Source organism: Vigna unguiculata, chromosome 4 (genome assembly GCF_037176805.1).
Source record: "Vigna unguiculata cultivar grain cowpea cultivar isolate G323 ecotype 2 chromosome 4, ASM3717680v1, whole genome shotgun sequence".
NCBI classification, from domain to species: Eukaryota; Viridiplantae; Streptophyta; class Magnoliopsida; order Fabales; family Fabaceae; genus Vigna; species Vigna unguiculata.
The window spans coordinates 17,928,001-17,942,593 of NC_140795.1; the positions used below are offsets into that span (position 1 = coordinate 17,928,001).

The window sequence follows — 14,593 nt, forward strand, 5'->3', positions numbered from 1 at the left end:
AAAAACAATATAAGCAAACCCAGCAGATTCAGGAAAAACACAATTTGAAAAGCCTCTAAAAAGATATGGAGTAAATTCAGATGTTATCATGTGAATTTATTAGAAATCATGAGTAAATTCAGATGTTATCATGTGAATTTATTTTGAAAGTGTTATTTTGGTTCTTTGAAAGCTTTATTTCATTTCCTTTATACAGAAAAAAAAAATGAAAAATCTATTGCATGAGCCAAGGGAGAGGAAACTCTAAGATATATCAATACAAAATGCATCTAGCTTCACTGCCCCCAATGAAAAATACTTGAATGACCTTGTACCTAGAAAAAGAAGAGAAAAACTTACAGGCCTAAATCATGTTTACAAGTTTCCTTTGCAACATTGCACCTTCCCAGTGATTATCAATTAAATTCTAACCAACAGGAAAGGTACCATTTTAGCATCAGATAACAAAAACAAATTAGTTACATGTTGAAGGTCGTGGTTTTGGAGGCATATAATAAGAATTACCACAGTCAATTGGAGTTTGCATAAGAGGATTCCACCGGTCAAATATTATCCGACCACCTCTACCCATTCGCCCGCGAAATCTATATGATGTCGACGACACCCCATTTGTTGCAATAGAATCCGGTGGCATAATGCCTGCCATGGCCAACTTATCTGGAAGTAGAGGTTTAGTGAACAATAAAACTGGCTCAAGTGGATCCTGCATAATCCCATCCCACACAAGAACTCATCAACAACCATGTAGAACTACGAGGACGTGTACAAAAATGGAAGGGGAGAGGACACTTCGCAAAGACAAATTGTATTTGTACCACAACTAGTACAACAAATTTGACAACAGAAATACAAAGTGTAATGAATGATATGTGATGGAGAGATAAACACAAAGGTTTGGTGTATAAAATGTTGAGTTGTACGAATAACTCTTTAAAAACAATGTAGTGAAATGGGTTATTCTTGGGCATGCAATCATATTAGGTGCTTAACATAAATCTATAATTTCATTATTCATTTAGGATTATACTGTCAAGAATTGCTCTTCGTGTGAACTCACATGATACAATTCTTTCTGGATAGATGGGTAGATAGATAATGAAATAAATACCAGTTTATGAGGCCATCCATGCGGGACATATCTCCTCCTAAACTCTTGCTTTGTGCTAGCTGCAGTAACCATGGGCAGGTTGGTGTCATGGGAAGGCAAACCCTGTACTGCAGTAGACCGTGTTCGAGGAAGGCGGTTTGTCATGACATCATCGGAATCGAAATATTCTTCTTCGCTTGAAACAAACTTGGAAGAGAAGGGAGTAAAGCCAGAGAGTGCCAAGTTGTCTTCCAAAAATTCGGTTTCATGCTGAAATAGAAAATCACACATTGGTTCATAGGTTCAAAAAATCTACTTCACAATATTGACAAGCAAAAGAAACAATATCCAAGAGTACACAGCGCTATTAAATTATAAAATAGATCCAGCAAAGTGCATCAAATTGCATAGTTATATACAAATTCTTACGTTTTTTTTCTTTTTTCAGCCTTCTTAGTCAACCACTAAGAACTAGAACATGGAGTTTGCTTATGACAACTCTGATTAGCAGATGCCATACTTAAGGTAATAGCCAAAAAAACAAACAAGAGTAAATAAATTCTCATTGTTTTTCACTATGTTCAATGGGTCTCAAAATATACGAAAAGGTTTTGTATTCTAACTCAACCAAAGAAAAAAGCAATCCAGTCCAGATTCCATCCAAAAAGGGGAATTAACACTAATGATCAGCTCTAAATTGTCAGCAGATTGAAGACAATAAACATTCAAAAGGACATCCATACCTTGTACTTCATTTGCATCCTTTGCAATGTAACTTCACTCTCCATTACTTCTCTTTTTTTCTCCTCCCTCTGGTCATGATTGTATTCAACACAATAAGATTGAAAACAAACAGGATAGAAATATGGTATGACAATGAAAAATAACTTGGAAGTCACACCTTGATCAAAGCTTCCAACAAGCTCTTAGCTTGGTCAAGGTTGCGCCTGACCTGTTTGCAGTCAAAGCTTCAAATATCTTTTCAAGTACTATATATTGCATCAGACACACTCTAATTCGAAAGAAAGAAATATATTTCCTAAGCCATTGATTTCTTTAAAAAGACAATATGAATTATTAACAGTTTTTACATCAACATTTCTAAACAACAATGAAATGAACTAATAAAATCAAATCATTTTTTTATTATAACTGACAATTATATCCAGAATAGCAGCAATATCATCTATTGTATAAACAGATCGAAGTAAGTAATTAGAAAGTAGGTCTTAGGCTTAACTTGACTTTAAAAATTAGCTTGCAAGATGAGTTTTGCACCTACTTTTATATCATAATTTAGTCACATCTCTAGTTGATTTGAGATCCCCAATACACACCCCTTCATATTGAGGACTAGACATCCTGAGCATAGAAATAGATATTTTTGGGTGGTCCTATAGCAGGTGACATGACAGATTCAATAAACCTTACTAGGATAGGCTTAAATGCTATATATGAAAGTGGAATTTAAACCTAACTCTATCTTATAAAATCAGCTTGCAAGTTGAGGTTTGTATTTTTACATATTATAATTTAGTCATTTATGTGTGATTTCCAAGAGAAACCATAAGCTAAAACTTGTGTTTCCATTTCCAAATTATGTTTCTTTTTCAAGTGAATTAGAACCTACTTCAACACCAGATTGCTCAATCTCATTAATCTATCTGCAAGTTGTCTTATCCACTAAATGGATTTTTCATTGAAGCACGTGAGCAAAAGAAAATTCATGACAAATGACAGTTCAGTTAGATGAGAACTTTTGTATACCAAACAAACAATATCAAGCAAGCAAAGGAACACACTAAATTATTGGATACGTATAACTTGAATAGGTTCCTTTTCTTTGCTTAAATCAAGATCGTTCCAAGCCCCTACTATCCTATTAATTTGTTGTACTACAATCATGGTTATCAAACTCGCGAGTTAACTCGTTAACTCGGACGATTTTACATTCCTACTCATGGCTTCCGAGTCAACTCGGAAGCAAACTCGTTTTTTAACTAGAATCGTAGAATCGGATGTGAAACCGGTTGAATCATCCAACTCGTGAGTTTGTAGTGTTTTGGCGACTGGAAAATTTTGAAGCCAAACAAAGTCGTTTGGAAGGGTAAGATTCACCTGATTATTAAGCCCCTTCTTCTTCGTTCTCCTAAGCTGCATCACCCACTTGCCATCGCGTCACTCTCTCTCACCATTGCACTCGTCGTCGATCATCATCTGGTAGTCGTCCTTGGTCGCATCACTCTATGCAGAGCTCCCAAACAGAGCCATCGCCGACGTCTTGGCTGTTGGAGTGCGTGAGCTTCTTTTCCTTTCAGAAAGGTCATCGCATAGGTGTGGGGCGGCGCAGGAGATGGGAATGAAAATTAGGTTTTTTTTACTTTGGGGCTAGAATGGGTGTTAAAAAAACAAAAATAGGGCTATCTTTTTACTTTAGGGTAGAGTGGTAAATAATTAGGGAGGTGCAAAAGAAATAAATAGGCTGAGGAAGTGGCAAGCCTCTCAATGGACACTCTCCACGGTGCAAGTTATGATTATTATGGGTTTATTTTTTAATTTTGTAGTGAAAAACTAAAATTAGACCATTACGTCTAGAAATGGATCACATTAAGTGGATACTAATACAAGGACATTCTCATATTATTTGTTTAAACTACTTTTAAGTTATATAATTTTGTGAACTTATTTGAATTAGGAAGTTGTTTATATTAATTTTTTTCTTTTTTCATGCCAAAGTAAACTCTTGCGAGTTTACGATTCGAGTTTACAATCCAAGTTTACTAGACTCTCACGAGTTTATTGGACTCTCACGAGTTTACATAAACTCTCAAGTTTGACAACCTTGACTACAATGACAACAATTCTACTTACAACCACAAAAACTGATGGGTTTCAGACTGGTGACTTTTACAACATTTTTTTCTCAAAAGTTGAGCTCTTAACAGTGAATGAGAGAGATACAGTAAAAGATTAAAGATCATGACAATGCAAAGATGATTTTACTAAACTTTCAAGTGAGGAAATATTACTTTCACTCAACGTATATACACAATTATATTTATACAAAGAATGCAGATTTCTGTATAATCATCAGGAGAAACTTGATTAGAACCACATGGAACACAGGTCACAAATCTTTCAAGAAACTCAACATTCTATGAAACAATAATTAGGGGAAAGAAACCTCTACTCCATTGAAAACTTTTAAGACTTCCATTCTTTGAAATAATAATTCATAGCGGAAGGGTAAACCACAAGTTCATAAAATCATTATCTCACACTTAACCAGACCCGCCCAAAAAGTGTAGATCCGAATTCAATTTTACTAACTTTAATAGAAGCCTAAGAATCATAATCAAATTTGAAGAGCTGACCTGGCGAAGCTTTTCAAATGACTGCACATTGTTCTCCCTCCTTTGCATCTGAAAAGAAAAATGTATAGGTTTAAGTCAACCAAAAACCATTTGACGTCTTGAATAAACTCATGCCTTTCAGGGAAAAGCATTTACCCAACACTGAAGAACAATGAAAACATGTGCCAAGTTTTCCACCTACCCTTCTTGTGTGAAGCCTGTGGGCCTTCTCCCTTGGCCGAAAGACATTATATGGGTTGGTGTCGTTAACCGGTGGAGGTGGCTGTATGCAAAATGCAGTTTGTCAAAATTCTTCATAATGGGCTAGCCCAGCATACTATTTTATGCAAACAAGCATAGATGTAGGCCCACTACCCCTCCCCCATGGGAAAAACAAATAAAAACAAAAAACATCGAGTACAATAGTTAGCTGCAAACTACAGACTAAAATAACAGGAAAATAATATATTCATTATAATGTTCTAAAGTCTAACCTGCAAACGTCGCAAAACAGGCTTTTGCCATCGTTCTCGCTGCCGGCAAAATCATGCAAACAAGGGAAAAGATATTCTTGTCATATACTGACGAATAAAAGCAAATAAAAATTTACCAACTATAGTTTAGATAGCATGAATACACAGCGCCATAGTATACTTTGTAGCACAACTTAGGCACAAAGATATTCTTCTTCCATTATTCCCTTTCTTTTGTTTTTCCTGTCCTCGTTTTTATTTTCTTTCTTTCATTCTTTTTCATCACAACCTCATCATGTCTATTTTTTCTGATGTTTTTTCTTCTTCGTTTCAACTCCAGTGATCACAAGAGTCATTAGTTTTGTTATTTAATTTATTTAGTAGACTTTAACTCATCCACCATGCTTACACTATTTACCTGCAACATCATCCATATCGTGTGGCAGGCTTCAGATGTCCACTACCGTCTACCATCCCCAACTGGGGAATGTTGGCGAAAATAGAAAACACGATAGGGAATAAATGCATGAGAGAAAGTAGAGGTAGCATCCACTGGCCAAATGATGGTACATCTAGCTTGAGATCATTGGGACAGGTGAGGATAAAACTAATAAAAGCCCCTATCGAAACAGTCTATCAAATGGAGGATACCTTAATAATTAAAGGTAGAGAAAGACAATGTAAAACTCAGTGAAATCACAAAAAAGGACATAGATATCTAAATAGCATTCATTATGGCATAACAGCAACACAAAGGCTCAATTCAATAGCATCAAGCATGCAACAAAATTTGAGAGTCCTTTCACATGCAGATCAATGTGCATGCTCATCTACTTCGCATTGATCTTTGAGCAACCTCTCGGGACAGGAAAATGATGCAGGAGTTCTTGTCTCATATCAAGAACATTGTTGATGAGCTACCAGGGGTAGGAAATACCGTGCAACGTTAACAAAATCTTGATGTGACTTTGGAAGGATTACCTCAAGATTATTCACCATTAGTTTCAGTCATTGAAAGCATATTCAAGACTGCTCCAACAACTTGAGGCTCTTGTGGATGAATCTCAAACCAAGTCATAGTGCTCAAAATACTCCTGCACCTGAGTCATCAATCACAAATGGAGTCTAGCTCTTCACCCACTCTTGCACACACTGAAACTGATCCCAGAACTGTAATAATCATCCCATGCAAACCAGGTCAAAGTCTGGATTTCAAAATCCAGACTTCAACCTTCTCTATTTCTCAATCATAGCTCCCTTGCCTTCTGATAGAACAACAGTAGGGTGGTTTGGGTTAAAGAAAATGCAAATGGGTCCACAAACAAATAAAAAGCTCGGTTGGTGGCTAAGGGATTTCATCAAGCCCATGGGTTTAGTTTTAATGAAACATTTTCTTCTGTTATTAATCCTATTACCATCAGGCTCATCATCATCCATGCCTTTGCTAATAATTGGCAGTTATTTCACTTGGATGTGAATAACTCTTTCCTTAATGATTTTCTTAAAAGAAACAATCTACATGATGCAACGCCAAGGATTTGAAGTTGGAGACAGATCTCTTGTTTGGAAGCTAAACTAGGCACTTTATGGCCTAAAACTGGCACCAAGGCTGTGGTTTGACAAACTCAAGTTTCCCCTCATTCAGTTTGGATTTCAATCTGGTAAATGTGATTCTATCTGTTCAAATACAAGCATCAAACTCACTATTTTCATCTTGGTTTATGTAGATGAAATTATCATTATTGGCAGCTCACGTCATCTGAACCAGAAAATCAACAATCAACCTGACTAAAACATTTTCTCTCAAACAGTTGGACTATTTGGACTATTTTTTGGGCATTATGATCAAACATCTAGCAGACATGTCTCCTTTTATGACTCAAAGAAAATACATTAAAGACCTATAACACAGGACCAAAACGGTTGAAGCTCAACCAACCTATTTCTTCTCTCCTACAAGTTCTCTAAAGAGGTAACTTGTTTCAGGATCTGACCCCATTATAGATATGTAATTGCTTCCCTGCAGTAACTACTGTCACAAGGCCTGAAGTAAGTTTTGAAGTTAACTAAATTTGCCAATTCATGGAAAACCCCATAGACTCTCACTCAGTAGCTATCAAAGAATTCTAAGGTATCTTATGGGAACTCTCTCTCATGATCTTCACATGCAACCAGCTGCTGTTTGCTGACCTAATGGTCACAGCTATGTGTGATGCTGACTGGTCCTCTGACATTTATGTCAAAAGATCTACCTTTGGTTCTGCCATCTACTTGGAACCTAACTTGATTACTTGGTGGTCAAGGAAACAACAGGTTATTGCCAGACCTGGCACAGAGGCTAATTATTGCAGCATAGACTTAAGCTGAGTTGCCGGGTTCAGGCTCTGTTATAGGAACTTTCAAGTTCCTTTCTTTACTCATGTTCGGCACTGTGATATTAAAGTGCAGTAGATATAGCTTACAATCTTCTTCGCAGTTGGACCAAACACATGGAGACTCATGTACTTTATCTTCAAGAAAAAGTTCTATGGATATAACATCAGATTTTTCCACATTCCAGCTTGGATCAAATGGTCAGATGTGCTGACAAGGCCTCTTTCTCCAGCCAAAAGGCAAACTCAATGTGAAAGGGTTTTCTGAAAAATATTCACCTTGAGTTTGAGGGGGATGGGATTACAGCATAAATATGCATATTTCATTCTGTTTTAAAACAGAATATTCTTTGTTGCCAGCTGTAATAGTTTGTTAGTCTGTTATCACCCTTTGTATATATGCACCAACGAGGGCAGCCAATATAACTCCTGCCTCTGAATTCTGTTTGGTTGAATGAAATGAAAAAATTCATTCTCAGTTTAATTCTCTCTCTCTAAAATGCTCTAAGAATTAGAGATGGCAAATATGAGTTAATAACGAACTTTTTAAAATGCTCTAAATTGACCGCACATGAGTATGGGTATATAAGTAATACCCAACTTTTTAAATAAGGGACAAGGACGAGAATGAATATGTACATATTTGTTCAATCCTCGCACCCATGCTCATTTTAAATTACTAAGGCATTTTGTCTATTTGGTACTTTATTTTGAAATTTATATAATTATAATTTTTTTCATTCTTATTTGGCATTGAAGAGAAGAAAATGTACATCTTTTGACATTGAATTCTTAATATCATTTTTCTTTGCTTAGATTTTTGTTTACTATAAAATAAATATGTGGGTTGTAGGGACACGTGTACAAGTATATCCGACAAGGATGGTGATGACACAAATTTCATGTCCATCGAGTATTGGGAACAGGGATGGGTATGAAATTTTATTTCAAGAATGAGGATGGGCATAGTCAAACCCACACCCACTTCACCCAGTTCGTCATCCCAACAGAAGTATGAAGACCGGGTACAGTACAGATCCCATATTCCTAATGAAAATCGTTATTGAAAGTAATTCACAAAGTTATATATAGATAAAAAAGAGGCATGCCCCTCATGTAAGTGATGATAACATGATATTGATTCCATACCTTCTCTTTCCAATAATCATATACAGACTGGATAAGTGGATATTTGAAGCCCTGCGCTTGTAAGGCCTAATAAATAAAGGAGATAACTTTTATTAAGCCCAACAACACGACATAAGCAAAGTAATATAAGATTTGTATTGCAGAACAATGCCAACAAAAGCATTCTGAAATTTGACAAAGTTAATAGATAATAACCTAGATATGGAAATCTTTGAAGAAAATCAATAATTCATCAGCATCATGTATGTCAAATCAGATTAAAAAAGACTTCTAAATCCTGTCGTAGTTTTCAACTAACATAAAAACTGTACAAATCCACAAATAATATTAACCTTAAAATCTACACCTTCATCATTCACATAAAATGTTAAGTTTTCACATTCAGATCCTTGAAAGGAAAACACTTGAATAACAGGAAATATCCATGATTTGTCTTTTCAAGAGCATTGAGATTTTGGGTTTCAAAAACAGTGTATAAACATCTAGCAAGAAGAATCCGGTCCACTTTCACTACACAGTTTTCATGTTAGCACAGATTAGAGCATGGGCCTAGATCATGAATAAGTATTCAAAAGCCACTTTCTCTTACTCCGATGGTGTTTATGTCCTTAGATGTTTACTCCTACTTTAATATAGGCAAATTAGTCACAGAGAACGGTTATCTTGGTGCTTTACTCTGTATGATTTTACTAACACCCAAGGGCTAGTACAAACAGCACCCAGCACCTATTTTCTCTACTTGTGAGTGTTCTTTATGCAGGATAGTTGGTGGAAGTGGTACAAAGAATATTCTGTTGGTCCCTGTTTGTGATGCAAATGGCTCAGCTTGTATCCTCATTGGCTCTTTTGGAATGTCAATCCTAGAAGATAATACAGGCCAGTAAGCCATTCTGTTGCCAACTGAGGCCTCTCATGACCCAACACAATTTGTAATTAACTTATATCCAGATTCTAGATTCCCTTACCAAGGGTTATGTGTTTTGGCTGGAATTGTCTTTGTTAGGAATTTTGTGGGTATGATAATAGTGGGTGGTATATGTTTCAGTTTTGTTTGTTGGGAAAGGTATCCTTGAGGTGGGTACCTTCTGTTTTTTTTTTTTTTCTCTTCCTTTTTACCTCTTTCCTGTTAGCTGCATTCTTACAAGGGTTGGGGCAACCCTATTGCCCCATTTCAATTTATATTTGTTATTGCTGATAAAAAAAAAAAAAACTCTTCATATCCAAATTGACAGGAACTTCATCAAATATAATCTTGACAGGGACCTAATGGTTACAACTCATGTTCATCCAGGATTTCAGATAGCAAACATCTTCACTAAAGACTTCCACAAGGAAAATTCTAGAATCTTGTAGGCAAGTTGGAAATGATTGATATTCATTTACCAACTTGAAGGGGAAAGTTGTAAATAGAAAATTATTAGGATTAAAAATATTCTCAATTCCATAGCAATTAGAAAAAAATATTTTCACACTATTCGTATTCATTTCAACATATTTTTATTTCCTTTTTTAAAGGCTTTAATTATTACATATTTGATGATTATCAAATAAATAATATTTTATTTTCTTAAATAGTTCAAGTACATTCTTGCTCTTAAATAGTTCCAGATCCTAGCATTTTAGGTTTTCGCATAAAGTAAAAGACTTCCATCACATTCAATAGGTTTTTCAAATATAAAGGACTTTCTTCTTTGAACATATAGTCAATCAATTCCTTAAATCAGTTCACATTAATTTCACAATAAAATGGTCCATGAAGGTTGGGATTTTTATATTTCTGGTATGTCCTGCTAACAGTTTTTCAAGATATCATGTTTTGGTCAGGATGCATAACCCTTTTCTGGTTCTTGTAAACTTTATTTCTCATAGGGTTAGGGGAAAGTCCAAGTGAGGTTCTCGATTCGCAAAGAAAGAAAACACAAAAAGAGTTCAGTGAATTATGTTCCCTCCATTATAGATATAAAAAAACATACTTCCTAGCTCCTACATTAATGACTAATCATTCAAGAACCGGCGGAACAACTGCCTATTCTTAGTAACTGTAGCACAAAAAACAAAAAACTTATTCAAGATGGATTATGAACAGGTGAAGACACAATAAATTATTTTGACCTCAATTGCAGTATCAAGCCGTAGTTGCACAGGAATTGGTGAACCAAGAGTAGGTGTTATAAGTCCAGCTCTTTCACGAGCTTTATGATCCAATACCTCCAACTTGAAAAGAAGACTCTCAAACCTATCCACCAAATAAATTAAATGAAAGCTGAAAGAAAAAGTGTGCCATATCTGAAGCATATCTTATATTAACAATACAAGATGACATGAAAAGTGAAACAACCAAAAACAAAATGAAATAAGAATTGAGCAAACCAAACAGAGGAAAAAGGTATACTTGTTGGGCTGCAACACAAGACTTTCAAGTTGGTGAAATGTTAGGTCAAACTCAAAATTAAACAGAAACACGTTTAAACACTAACAAAATCATTATGTTGAATGTCTTAACCACAAACAACTAGTTTACATAGAATTCGCATTGTCTTGCTTTTGCCTCTCCTTAACATAATGCTATTTTGTTTAAGATTTCTAAGGGTGCGTTCAGATAAACAACGTAGTTGAGCACTTGTTGAATAAGTACTAATCAAGTGCGTGCTTATATATAAGTTGTTTCTATAATCAAAGAAAAGATAGGGTTAAACTGTTTTCATATAAGTATTAAGTTATAAGTTGTTTTCATAAGTTATCCAGGAAAGCCTGTAGAAATAAGCAGAAAACAGCTTATGGACATATAATGAGTCATTTCCATGAACTCTAACAAACACTAATACCAGTGCTTATGTCATAAACTATACTTACATAAGTTGTAAATATGCTCTTTCAAATCAACCCTACATCTACTTATATGTAAAATAAAAAAAGCCAATGATGGTAGTTAACAAATTCAAATAAACCATGATCAATAGGATGCCCTAATTTTAAGAGGTCTAGAATATATAATGCATTTAATAAAAAATGGAAGAAAAAAAAAGCAGCAGATATATGTTGGAACACAAGACATTATCCTATCGTATCTTAGAATAACTTAATTTATCCTCTGGGTTTATCTTCCCTATTTCTTAATTTTCTCCTAGAATTAGTTACCATATTTCCTTATCTTATCATGACTTGTTACCCTAATTAGAGGACTATGAGTTAGCCGTCTAAGTTTAATGAACATATCAAGCACATCAATACATTTTAATATATTTCACCACCTAATAGAATATTATACAAACTGCCTCTTCTCCCTGTTCTAGCCTTCAATACATAAAACTCCATAATATCAATGTAGTACAATCCTCTTCGATCTGTCCCATCACTAAGCATTGTTAACCTCCTTAAAATTTGGAGTTCGCCTTTTTTGCCATATCAACCCCATGTATCTCCTCACCTATTGCTCCCATAGGCTTTTGGTTGGTTATACCTCTTTACCTAGCACTATTTACCTCTTGCTTCATCATTTTGCTCTCCCTTCTTCCTGGTTGGTTAATTTTTCTTCTAAAGAAATAGTCGACATCAGCTTACTATTTCTAGTTTTGCTTGGCTCTCCCTACTTTGCTTTCGAACTCATTTGGAGGATCCTCTTGTTTGGATGTGTGTCCCAATTGCTATATGCTGCTGTTTGGTGACTGTAATTGATCTGTTGCATCCTTTTGTAGTTTGATGGATACACTAGCCTTGTTTTGCCCATTGTGGTTTGCTACTCTTGTTTGGCTGCATGGCAGCTGCATTTCCTACACCTCACTTGTTTGATAATAGCTCTCACTTTTGTATTTGTTTGTTCTTAGTGTAACCTCTATTTTAGTGCTTGTATATTTCTACAGCATCTATTTCTCTCTTTTGGTTTGCCCTAGTTTTGCTTTTGCTTGTCTACAACAATCAGTACTCTACTTTCGTTTTCAAATTGTCTTCTACAGCATGTGATACTGATTTTGAGGGAGAGAAAGGACGAAGGTGTCTGGCCATTGCTTTTGCCCTAAATTGCCTTTATTCCCTCTATTATATCCTTCAATGTCTAAGACTCTACAGTGCAACAAACAACTTATAAAGATTAATACCATTAAACTGAAACAAACCACTATGACCCACAAATAAATAAATTAAAGAATAAAGCCGAAAATAAGAACAAAACATTACATTTCAGGTGCCAAAATCTTCCTCTCTTTATTAAAATGGTAAAGCCAATCCTCATCTTCATTATCTAAGTCATACTCAACAAACTCTCCAATCTCGGCCCGAGCTGTAATAAATGAAAGAACTTTCAGTACAGGAATTGGAATTTACAAAAGAACTTTCCAAAATTATTTTTTAATATAACTAAATGATCTAAGAAGTGGCAGTACCTCCTCTTGCCCGCAAATAGGAAGTTGGTTGAGAGAAAGTGCAAGAATAGTCCCTTTCATATGTATCCACAATAACAAACTGAGGAGTAGGTATTTCCGCAGCCAATTTCTTGCTGGGGGTTTGATGATGTACCTAAGAATAATAAATAGAAATTACTGATAAAAGCAACAATATTTCAACCACAAACACATTATCAAGTGGTTCCTTTCCTACAATCAGTTTTTGATAGAGGAGCCACATCCATGATTAGTCCCTAAATATTTGACATTTCAACTACCAAGGCTTTCTAATCTGCAAAATATTTACACTAACATATCGTTATCAGATAATAATGACTTAATAAATTAAATATGAACAGTCTACGTTAACATGGTGAACATCTTTTCTATTTGAACAAGGGGAAGAGCTAGTGAGATAGAGTGTAAAACTCATTGCCTTGACGCGGAGTACGTCTTGCATGTAGCTGGAAACTACTATAACACTGATACAAAATAATTGATAAATACAGAGCAGCATACACCAAATAGTTAACAAACACAATTCTGGAAAACCGGGTGCAATGACAAAAAACCACGAACAGTCCATACCTCATGTTCAACCTCAGGAACAGCACGTAACAATTGGGAATTCCGGGTAGAAGCAGGTGCCTCATCGTCTTCAAAGTCCTTGATGGACTTGACAATGGGGAGCTTCTTGTGGATGTCAAGTGGTCGAGGCCTGAAAGACAATCTACTCATTTCCACTCATATACTATTCCCCCAACATTTCCACTGTGTTTGAGTCTTCCAACGCCACCCCGTTTTTCTGTCTCTAGGTTTGAAACCACGGTCCTGTGAAGCTAAAACATACCACGCACACACAATGTGAAAATTCAAATGTTGTATCCCCTACCAACACAACCAAAATGCACAAATTCAAATGCTTTATCACCTATCAACACAGGCAATAATACACACAGAAAATTAAAAATATTAAATGCCTTAAGTATCTCAACACAACCCACACACAAAGGCACTGCATAGCACAATTTCAATACCCCAGAGGAAAAATTTAAATTTGGGGACCCAAAACAGAGAGTGTTAAGGCATTTAAAGAGCAATCATTCACATATATATTGAATCACCTATGCTCACAAAAGTTCCCCATTTGGAAATTTCCCAGATGCATACCGAAAATAGAGAAGGAAATGATAAATTGATTGGAAAGAGTTTAAGAATTGGGAAAACCTAGCAAGGCAGTGATTTGTGGCTTCACCAATTTGGGGAATCCGCGTTGGATTTATGTGACTGTATTTGACGCGTAGACAAACCCTAACCCTAAATTGATCGAACTTTTTTCTCAATTTGTTCTACCTTGTTTCATCACCCATGCCCTCTTTCTTCCCCGCGTTACAGATAGCTCCACTACCCTCTTCTTTTTCTCTTTTGAATTTAAATATAAGAATTTATTTCATAAATTTAACAAATAATAATAAGAATGCACTCTCTTCCAATCCATTCATGTTCACTGTTTCAAAAAGCAAAAAGAAGAAAAAAAGTAAGAAAATATATAAATTAGATGATTTCTAATTTTCAGTCTGAAAAAGATATAAAGAAATGAAAAGAACATTTCTCCATTCATATTGGATTTAGAAGAAAAAGCTGATAAAATAAAATAAAATTATAACACATTAGAAAGTATCTTTTGACTAAATAAATAAATATTATTTTTAACAATTATAGATGTAAGAATATTTTCACTATTCATTATTCAAACAATTTATCATTAAATGTTTTTAAT

At 35.2% G+C, this 14,593-nt stretch overlaps 1 protein-coding gene across 3 annotated transcripts; it reads right to left on the minus strand.

The window, feature by feature from the left end:
• Positions 1–251: 251 nt before the first annotated feature.
• LOC114182080 (uncharacterized) lies at positions 252–14,300 on the minus strand. Of its 3 annotated transcripts, none has more exons than XM_028068831.2 (13): positions 14,041–14,300; positions 13,402–13,652; positions 12,814–12,946; positions 12,608–12,710; positions 10,547–10,670; positions 8,435–8,500; positions 4,935–4,973; positions 4,643–4,723; positions 4,462–4,509; positions 1,989–2,039; positions 1,831–1,899; positions 1,109–1,357; positions 252–703 (listed from the first exon to the last, which is right to left on the minus strand). In XM_028068831.2, the coding sequence occupies exons 2-13, from the start codon at positions 13,549–13,551 to the stop codon at positions 455–457; spliced, it is 1,362 nt and encodes a 453-aa protein (XP_027924632.1). In that variant the 5' UTR covers positions 13,552–13,652; positions 14,041–14,300; the 3' UTR covers positions 252–454. The 3 variants fall into 3 exon arrangements, with proteins under 3 accessions (XP_027924632.1, XP_085528594.1, XP_027924633.1); XM_085672468.1 differs by having other exon boundaries at positions 14,167–14,281; XM_028068832.2 differs by lacking the exon at positions 14,041–14,300 and adding an exon at positions 13,938–13,958.
• Positions 14,301–14,593: the final 293 nt, after the last annotated feature.

Excerpts from the sequence above, each read along its gene's own strand:
- LOC114182080 (XM_028068831.2), bottom strand. The coding sequence starts at position 13,551 with ATGAGTAGATTGTCTTTCAGGCCTCGACCACTTGACATCCACAAGAAG. Across the intron at positions 10,671-12,607 it reads AAGATTTTGGCACCTGAAAT|GTTTGAGAGTCTTCTTTTCA; the intron begins GTAATGTTTTGT and ends TTTGGTGGATAG. Across the intron at positions 2,040-4,461 it reads CATTTGAAAAGCTTCGCCAG|GTCAGGCGCAACCTTGACCA; the intron begins GTCAGCTCTTCA and ends GACTGCAAACAG.